This window comes from Anticarsia gemmatalis, chromosome 9, assembly GCF_050436995.1.
Source record: "Anticarsia gemmatalis isolate Benzon Research Colony breed Stoneville strain chromosome 9, ilAntGemm2 primary, whole genome shotgun sequence".
NCBI lineage: Eukaryota > Metazoa > Arthropoda > Insecta > Lepidoptera > Erebidae > Anticarsia > Anticarsia gemmatalis.
This window is the reverse complement of record NC_134753.1, coordinates 11,055,950-11,066,069: the sequence shown is the minus strand read 5'-3', so window position 1 is coordinate 11,066,069 and position 10,120 is coordinate 11,055,950. Positions and strand designations below refer to the sequence as shown.

The 10,120-nt window shown below is 33.7% G+C and overlaps 1 protein-coding gene across 1 annotated transcript; it reads left to right on the top strand.

Moving 5' to 3' along the window:
* The first annotated feature begins 428 nt into the window (after window positions 1-428).
* LOC142975227 (cytochrome P450 4C1-like) lies at window positions 429-8,976 on the top strand. Its single transcript, XM_076117959.1, has 9 exons — window positions 429-615; window positions 1,825-1,934; window positions 2,209-2,299; window positions 2,644-2,829; window positions 3,131-3,513; window positions 3,835-3,903; window positions 4,970-5,138; window positions 5,654-5,833; window positions 6,420-8,976. Exons 1-9 carry the CDS (start codon window positions 462-464, stop codon window positions 6,584-6,586), a joined length of 1,509 nt encoding a protein of 502 aa, XP_075974074.1. The 5' UTR covers window positions 429-461; the 3' UTR covers window positions 6,587-8,976.
* The last annotated feature ends 1,144 nt before the right edge of the window (window positions 8,977-10,120 follow it).

The window sequence follows — 10,120 nt, the reverse complement described above, 5'->3', positions numbered from 1 at the left end:
GCTGAAAAACATTCTTAAATACTTCTAAATACATACTTATATAGATACATTAACATCCAGGCTCAGAACAAATACTCGTGCTCATCACACAAAGATTTGTCCCGGGTGGGATTCGAACCCACCACACGTGGCGCTACGGTTGTTGCGGCGAGGTGACCGCTTAAACCATTATAGTATGTATGAACTTGTAATAAAATCTTTTCTGTACACAAAAAAGCTCGATATTTGGGTACCTCTCGAGCTCACTGAAAGAAACCTAATGAACCGTATACTCATTTGTGATTCTTGAGACCAAAGAGATTTTAATACAAGTTCATACATACTATAATTCGAAAATACTTTTTCCCCGACCTAATATTAACCCTCGTTAGTGTCGCACGGATCTCCAGCAAAGCGAGGCTGATAACACCGATCGTTGATTAATTCTATTCAGTTATTTCACAATCGTCGCTGCAGCAACAATGTTCTTACTCATTATAATATTGTTTTGTCTACTTATTATACTATTAGATTTATATTATCGGTACAGTAGAGGTCCTAGGTTGATCAATAAATTAAAAGGACCTAAGTTAATGTTTTTCTTTGGAAATGTGTGGGAAATACAGGGTGATCCAGGTAAGAATATTTTTTTTATAATTACCCTAGTGCTTTTGGAAAAGGCTAGGCATTTAAGCCATCACGGCTTGGGACCTATACATATAATTATTATATTGATAGAATTGATTGATGTCAATAATATTACTGTGTTTCTTAATAATATGAAGGAAATAAGCGAAATAATATTATACTGACAGTTTCTTTGACATTACCCTAAAATATTGTTTTTAACGCTTGAATTTAATAAAGAAATACAAAATAAAATAAATTTATAACGATACTTATTTAGTCTACCGTCTGCCGATTCGAAAATAATATTAATATCTTGGTATAATCTATATCTCGTTTAAATTCACACTGGAATTTGCAATTTCAAGCCGCAAAGTCTGGTCTTTAACTTTTAAGTCGAAATCGCATATTTTATTATTTAGTTTCTTTAATTATAAAAAAAACTTAATGCAAGGAAGTACTTAACGTAATCAAAATAATAGTGCTTAAAATCTAAAACTAGTTTGTTTTTTATATTTTTGGCTATTATCATTGTACAACAAGCGGTCGCCCGTGAGTTTCGTTTTCAGTTGCAAGTTTTTTCCTAAAATAATAGACTAAGCAACAAAAATCAATTTCAATCAGCAGTTCCTAAGATTAGCGCGTCCAAAAAAACAAACGCTTCAACTTTTCATTATTACTGATATTTTTATTAATACAGATAGGTTACAGAACAGTTTTAAAAATGATTGTCATAATTTGTGTATAGTGTTTCTAACATGATTCAAATTTAATATCTTTACTTTGAACAGGTAAATTCAAATCTTTTTAATTATATTCGTGATTCAAACAAACATAAATCAGCATATTCAATTATTAATATTTACTTCATGAATATTAAATTGATTGTATCTATGAACCCAATTGTTAATTAGATTTTTTTTAATTTTTTTTTTGCAATTAGAATTAGCTATGTTCTATAGTTAAGTGGTCAAAGATTTTGACTCACACGCAAGTGGTCGACGGTTCGAACCAAGACATCACACCAATGACTTTTAGGAGTTATGTGCATTAGATATATGTTTTGTTGATCTAACAGTGAAGTAAAACCACGCGATGAGACACTGTATGCCTAAAAGTTTTTTAAGACAATTCTTAATGGAATGCAAAGAACCCACCCTGGGAAACCGTTGCCCGGAAGTAGGACAATAATGGCTAATTATTTTTTATTTATTTCAGTATACATTTTCTATAAACAACTAGAGTGGTGGAAGAAGTACGGAGACTTATTCAGACTAGTCGGTTTTCACTACCGAGCGATATTTGTTCACAAACCTGAGGATTTGGAGGTAAGACATATTCAACAATTTATTTATTATAATTATTTATCACTTATCTGGTTTGTGGTCATCCTAGTGTCAAAGTTGTTCAAGCCGCCAAGAGGCCCTTTGTCATGGCCTAATAACCCAGCAACCCAAACCTTTTATGTGCCTTTCGGAGTGCAGAAATACTCAGCTATTCACTAGGCGGACAAACTTGCAAAGGTGTAATCATAATTAAATGATATAATTTCAAGTGCCTGTCAACTAAATATCCATACATGTTACATATTTTCTCTTACAGACGGTATTGTCGTCTTCTCGATTTAATGAAAAGACATATCCGTATATGTTTTTACATTCATGGCTCCGTGAAGGACTGTTAACAAGCAATGGTAAGAATATGAACTAAAACAATAAACTAGCCAGACTAGACAATACTTTGAGGAACTTCTCTACTTAAAGTTAAAAAAGAAGGTATCTTTTGCATCGACGGTATAGTTTGAATATCCAATAATTTTATTTTTTTGGAGAATTCCTCTTAGCGCATTAGCTTAAGGTGCTGAAAGAATAATTCATCCTCATGACGTCTGTGAAAAATTGGTGCCGATAAAAAGATGCTTCTATTTTTGTGAAACAACAACGAAAGTACTTATGAGTTCGTTATTTTCGCTATTTCTGTGGTATCTTTAGCAATATTTAGTATTTATAGTATATCTTTGAGTTATATCCGTGATAGGTGAGAAATGGCAGCAACGCCGCAAAATGCTGACACCAGCCTTCCACTTCAACATTTTGAAGAAGTTCTTCAACGTCATACGAGACCACACAGAAGATTTAATGCAGTACGTCGGAGAAGAGGTCGACAAAGACAAGACTAGTCTGGCTCCACTCATCAGCAAGCAGACCTTGAAGGTCATTTGTGGTAAGATATTTTCTAGATTCTCTGGTTCTTGGTTGCTTTTACTATATTTGGCTTAAAGGCATTATTTTTCGTCAAGGTTCTTTAGTCAAGGCCGTATGTTAGAGCTCCCGAGCTTTTTAGAGTTCCGCTTATAACTAAGCTCCCACCATCTGTCCGTCCGTCTATCCGTCTTTCCGTCTGTAGGAAGCGGAAAATTTCAAATTATGTATTTCCGTTGACGCTATAACAACAAATACTCGTCTTAACTAGCATTAATATTTTACAACAATAGTAACAAGTGTAGTCTTGTTCTAATTTTCAGAAACATCAATGGGTATAAATATGCGAGAAGAAAGCAAAAAACCAATAACGAATAAGTATTTCAATGCTTTACCTGAGCTTACTGAATCTGTGATATACCGAGCCAACAAACTGTGGCTTTTCACGGACCCAGTTTACAACCTAACAACAGTAGCGAAAAAAGAGAAGAAAGCATTAAAAGATCTTCATGATTTCACCACAAATGTAATTAAAGAAAGAAGAAAATTAAGGGAGAATACCAATGTAGAAGATTTCTTTGAAGCTGATGAGGTTTATGGCAGAAAAACAAAACTGGCTATGCTGGATCTTCTGCTGGATGAGGAGAATAAGGGAAAAATTGATGAGCCTGGAATCAGGGAGGAGGTTGATACGTTTATGTTTGAAGTAAGTGTTTCCTATAGATTTGTTAACGTATAAAACTTATTTTTTTGATTGGAAAAGGTTCGCTCTTGCTTTCGCTCGCTTACAGGGCCTTGAAAGACTACGGAAAAAATGCCAAACATATATTGTATATAAATTGCACATTACTGTAGCAGAAAAACTGTGATCTTGCAGAAGATTTTGATAACATTGGCATAGGGATTGTTACTTATTTAGTTTAACATATAAGATACTTTTAATCCAAGAAATTGTTTTGCGTGGACGAAGTCGCAGGCAATAAAAGTAAGTAAAAAATAATAAAGTCATTTTAACTCTTAATTTCAGGGCCACGATACAACGGCAACTGCCATATGCTTTATGATCATGCGGATCGCAAACGAGCCCAAAGTTCAGGTAAGTAATATAATCAGAGAAATGAGGATATATTAAACACAGAATTTAAACTTTGGACACTATTGACTATTGACCCTCACTTCCTTTATGTAGCTTTTGAACAAAAAAAGAATATTTTATTGCAGTCAATTGTATTAATTTTTTTAGCCTGTTTGAGTGTCCCACTGCAAAGGCCCCTTTCTCTTCCCTTTTAAAGCGGCAAGATCCGATCAGACTTCAAAATTTTTTATGTTTATTTTTCTTAAACAAACGACCATCGCATTTAATACACATATTTTTCATGTCCCCATTTTAATTATATTATTATATATTTATTTTTTCTTCGCAGGATATAAAATTTATTATCACTGGCGTGTCAATGATCTATTAAAAAAGATAGACACTTCAGTTTTAGTTTTTTATTACCAATCATGTTTCTATTGTTTAAGTTAATTGCAAACAAAAAGATTATTTACAACTGTTCTGTAATTATCTTCAGGGCAATTAATTTTGATTTAGCAATTTCATAGCTGTTACATAAAAAGTTGTATTACAACACCTGCAACAATGTGTTGTTTGAATAAAAAACTTTCAATAGTTATAAGTTCTTTATCGTTTAGCTACAGTTTTGCTAACAGATTTAAAGTAGGAACTTAATGTTTAAATCAATTAAAAATGTAAGCTGTCTTACGCACTAGCAGTTAACCACGGGAGCGGCTAGCCACTATCGACTGCCGTCAACTGGCTAGCTTTCCAGAAATTTTGCACAAAAATCTGATCAGCGCCTCTAGCGGGTTTCGGAGGAACTATTTTGGCAGTGCATTTTAAATGTATAACTCTGCATATTAGACTGGAACCGCGCGGCTAACCGCTAGTGCATGAAGTGGCTAAGACAAAGCCTAACGAACTCTATACATTGGTATTGGAAGATCATTTTAGTATAATCTAAAGGTAACAGAAAAATACTTTTACTAATTCTTATTTACTTTGGTAGTGCATTTTCAATGTATAACTCTCTGCATAATAAAATTAAGCTTATAAAGTAACTATTGTAATCATATAATATCATTATCTATTTTTTTTCCAGGACTTAATCTACGAGGAACTGCAGAGTATATTCGGTGACACGTTCAGGACTACAACCCTGGAGGATCTCACGCAGATGAAGTACTTAGAATGTTGTATAAAGGAATCGTTGAGGATCTATCCCAGTGTGCCATTCATGGCTCGGTATATCACAGAAGAGTGTAATATAGGTAAGGACTCCTAACGCTATATTTAATTAGTATCTTATGCTATTTGACATGCATACATAATATCACGCCTGTTATGTATACCCAAAAGTGTAGACAGATGTGTAATGCACCCACATTTCGCTTTTGACAATATTAGCGGCATTTAATAGGGGACAAGCCATATATTGGGCACTTCCAAACGCCGGACTACTATTGATAAATATTCCAATATAAATAAGAAAAAGTCGAAAGAAGAGGTTTCTTGATCAGTAGTCGGGTACACTATCGACTGCGCCATAGAGTTATTTGTTTTTTTTTTTAATACCTACATGGTATCTAATTCAATTAATATTAAGCCTATTGCATTTTCCACAATGTGCTCTTTTTAAATGTTTGTTTCATCATTGGCTGCACATAAATATCTTATTAAAATCTGTTTTCGTGTTCGGGATACTCAGCTATTTTGCTAGTAAGCCAATCGCTCGGTCTTTATCTATGTAGAAAATAATAGTAAAAAATGTCTCATCTTTTTCCAGGCGGATACACGATCCCTAAGAACACATTCTGCAATATAAACGTTTTCGCCATTCACCGCAACCCCAAAATTTTCCCCGACCCAGAGAAGTTTGTACCAGAGCGGTTCCAACCAGAGAACATAGTGAAAATACATCCCTATGCGTACATACCGTTCAGTGCCGGACCAAGGAACTGCATAGGTTAGTAGTCATCTATACTAATATTATAAAGCTGAAGAGTTTGTTTGTTTGTTTGTTTGAACGAGCTAATCTCAGAAACTACTGGTCCGATTTGTAAAATTCTGTCAGTGTTAAATAGCCCATTTATCGAGGAAGGCTATATACCTATATATCATCACGCTACGGCCATTAGGAGCCGAGTACCAATAGAAAATGTTACAAAAACGGGGAAAATTATGACCCATTCTCTATTACGTGACGCAGGCGAATTTGCATGGTTCAGCTAGTTTGTTATACTCGTAATATGACAGCCAATAAAAAAAATATTAGCTGCCAAGAAATGTTTCCAAAAAAAGAAAAAGATACCACCATCTTCTACTCACCATGTCTTTTTGAGCCAATCCTCTCGCGATTGATTGGTTGAAATACTTTTTTTTATATATTATATTCAACTGAAAAATACCAGAAGTTTATCTAAGATATTTATCAAATATGTTACAGCAAAATATCTTATTAAATTCCATGGACTTTCGATTCAGTTCCGATTTGTTTAGGGGAAAAAACATTCAAACACAACATAAAATTAATATTACATTAACATTTTCAGGCCAAAAATTCGCGATGATGGAACTAAAAACAGTAATGTCTAGTTTACTATGGAGGTACCGTTTAGAACCAATTACGAAGCCCGAAGACCTCGTGTTCAAGAGTGACTTAGTACTGCGAACTACACATCCACTTTACGTACGGTTTTGTCGTAGAAATAACAATTGACGACGCTGCAACCAGCGGGCTTATCACGTATCTCAGTTGACAGCTAGTGTACGTCAAATTGATGGTCACTATTCAGTACATTGCTGCTTTGACGTAACGTGCTAATCATAGTATTCTAAGGGAGAAAACAATGTACAGAGTAGTGACTTTCAAATATTTGACAACTGAGATACGTGATAGCCCCCCTGAGCTGAGAGCCACTATGCTGTACATTGTTTTCTTCCTTAGCGTATGGTGATTAACAGGTTACGTCAAAGCAGCAATGTACTGACCAGTGACTATCTAATTGTCAACTGAGATACGTGATAAGCCCGCTGAGCTGATCTAGATTCTAAAAAGATTCAAGGAATTACTATATTTAACACAACGCCCCAATTTTATAGTGAGATGTTCTACAGCGTTATTCTCTCCCGGTACTATCGAGAATCAAGAGTTTGACATATCTTCAACATTTTAGATTATTGTACAATGTACTATCGAACCAACTGAATCATGACCCATTTTGCCGACAATTCGCTTGAAACCGTCAAAACAGTAAGAATATCATCTCTATTGTCATAGTTGCACTTAGGACGTTTTAAACATGAATACGACTGTGTTATGATGTATCTATGACTACAGACAACTTTGACCTTTGTTAGCACAGTACTAGATACGTTTTCGGTAAATCACTCTTAATTTGAATCTAGAATGTTAATAGTCTAAACTCTTTTCACAACGAAAAAAAATATTTGTGTCAAATGTCAAATAGCACGTCATTTAGAAATCTGTGAAACGTTTCGATTAGGGTAACCACTATAGTCATTGCCCAGCATACAGTGATTGCCAACGTTCAGCAATAATACGTTTATTTTAATTTCTACAGTAACCAGTTCAAATTAATTGCAATATACCTATATCACTTTTAGAATACTGGTTACTTCTTTCGTTAAGTTTTAAAATTAGGTGGACAATTACTGTGATTTAAGAAGTCGTTTTTTATTAGTAATTTATTTATATGTTTACAAAGTAATTGAAGCAAATGACTAATGTTCCTTTAGAAAGAATATTTCAGTTGTGTTTATAAAAGAGTACTATTAGAATATTATTGACCATAATTGTGTATAAATTCCTTAACCGCGTAATAACTATACTGATTACCCTATATTATTTTAATTTTTATAGTTACATTATTTCCTATAATGGACGCCCAAAGATTTGTCGCAATAATGACAGATAACAAATTCGTTACCAAGGAAACGTAGGTTCAAGCGAATTTCGACCTACGTGTATATAGACGTATTTTAGAAAATGAGCACATGGTGGGTCATGATTCAGTTTGTTCGATAGTACAGGAGTTTGTAGTTTTAAATTGTTATTAAACGTACTGCAAAGATAGTTCCTACAGCGCCTGCTAAAGGAGCTCATCAGATTTTCATATAAAATTTATCAATAGCTAGCCGGTTTTCGATAGTCGATAGTGATAGAGATTCGCGCGTATTATGCCTTAAGGAATAAAAACTGAGAATCAATTAGACTAGTAGTGCCCTGAAAGAAATATGATTTTGTATAAAAAACTAATGAGTTTTTTATACAAAATCATATATCATTAAAGGTGCAAATAACACAAATTTTTGTGTTATTTGCACCTATAATGATAGGTGCAAATAACACAAACGTTTTTGTAATTGTTATTATCATTCTGGTTAAGCAGCGTCAATTTATAAGTAAGTATCGCGGGATCGCGGTAGAATCGCGGGAAAGGTGTGTGTATTTAACTTAATATCGGGTAAATAAGTATTACCTAAAGATAATTAAGGATTTTTTATGTTCATTATTTTAAATTTAATTATTATTATATTATATTAAGGTTTACTTGTCTCTTAGATAACACGCTCCTATATAAGCCGTTTTTTATAGCCTTCGTTGTAAATAGTGTCATATTTTTATCATATTTTTAATAACAATACAAGGAACAAAAATAGCATCTTAAGTTACCGGCTTTAATACTGCATGTCATGTCCGCATCCTGCTTTAACAAACATTTCTTTTTCAAAAATATAATTTTAATATCATTACAAATACGTTTCTTTTCCTCTAGAACCCTTTAAATATTTTCCTCTCGGCACATTTTCATACATCCAGTCCTAAATAAAATAGTAACTCCATATCACAGGTTTGAAGCCCTTCCTTATTCTGGTAGCAGATCCTTGCCCAGCAGTGGGACATTAATAGGCTAAATTAATTTATTTACAGGTTTCATACATGTTTGAACTAAAAATGTCCTTGAATAAAGAAAACAGTTTAGGTTTTGTAACTTACGTATTTATCTATCATGTCTACAAAAATGGGGTATATTAAGTCTTGCAATATGACTCTGCGCCAACATCATTTACAATGTATCTGAACTAAAAATAGAATTAATAACATCGCTAGCTAGATTATTACATACTTGATATAACAGGTTTGTTGCGTAAAAATACATAATGTTATATTTATTTATAGTATGTTTTTAATTTATTCACGAGTTAAAAAACTGGCTTTAAATGCCCAAAGCATTGGTCAAGGTGCTGGCACGTGGAATATTTTTATTGTAAAAAAATAAACTGCCTCTGTGGCGTGGTCGACCGACTTCTGATCATAAGGTATTAGGTTGGATTCCCAGGTTAGACCAATGGCTGTAGGTCTTTTCTAATTTATCTTAGAATTATTTTCAATTGTAAAAATCACGAACGCAGATGTTCACTCATCTATCTATACTCTATACTAATATTATAAAGCTGCAAAGTTTGTTTGAACGCGCTAGTCTCAGGAACTACTGGTTCGATTTAAAAAATCTTTCAGTGTTAGATAGCCCATTTATTGAGGAAGGCTATAGGCTTTATAACATCACGCTACGACCAAAAGGAGCAGAGTACCAGTAAAAAAGTTACAAAAACGGGGAGTGACCTATCCTCTCTTTTGTGACGCAAGCGAAGTTCCGGGGGTCAGCTAGTTACAAATATTCCTCTTTCTAACGCCACCTGAATCATCTGCAATAGATGGACCAATAGGCCAGTGATGATGATGTAACAACAATGAAACAGGATATAAACGAAAATACACAAAACAATTAGAGTGATGTTTTAATTGATAAAAAATATCTCAATTAGGGAGAAGCATTATCTGGATTGACATAACATATTATATTTATCTTACTTAGTTACCAATCGATCATAAGCTTAGCTATCTAAAATAAGATTGTTTAAGAAAATATTTGTCAACATTCACATATTATTATTATTATCTATTCCTAACTAACTAAACCGACAGGCTGCACCTCTGTACTAAGTTTCCAACAACAAACAATTTTTTAATAAAATTCTAGTCATTGTTTTCGTAGACTGAGAATTTCTTAGACTGTGTGGTATGTTGTGTACCCCGCCCGTTACGTCTAAAGGTGTAAGCAGAGAATATAAGAAGTACACAAAACATATCGCCGTTTATGATGATGGACTCATGTAATATTGGATGAGTTGATTATTAATATCGAGATCGAAATTAAACTCCAGGCTA

Excerpts from the sequence above, each read along its gene's own strand:
- LOC142975227 (XM_076117959.1), top strand. The coding sequence starts at position 462 with ATGTTCTTACTCATTATAATATTGTTTTGTCTACTTATTATACTATTA. Across the intron at positions 1,935-2,208 it reads ACAAACCTGAGGATTTGGAG|ACGGTATTGTCGTCTTCTCG; the intron begins GTAAGACATATT and ends TTTCTCTTACAG. Across the intron at positions 3,904-4,969 it reads CAAACGAGCCCAAAGTTCAG|GACTTAATCTACGAGGAACT; the intron begins GTAAGTAATATA and ends TTTTTTTTCCAG.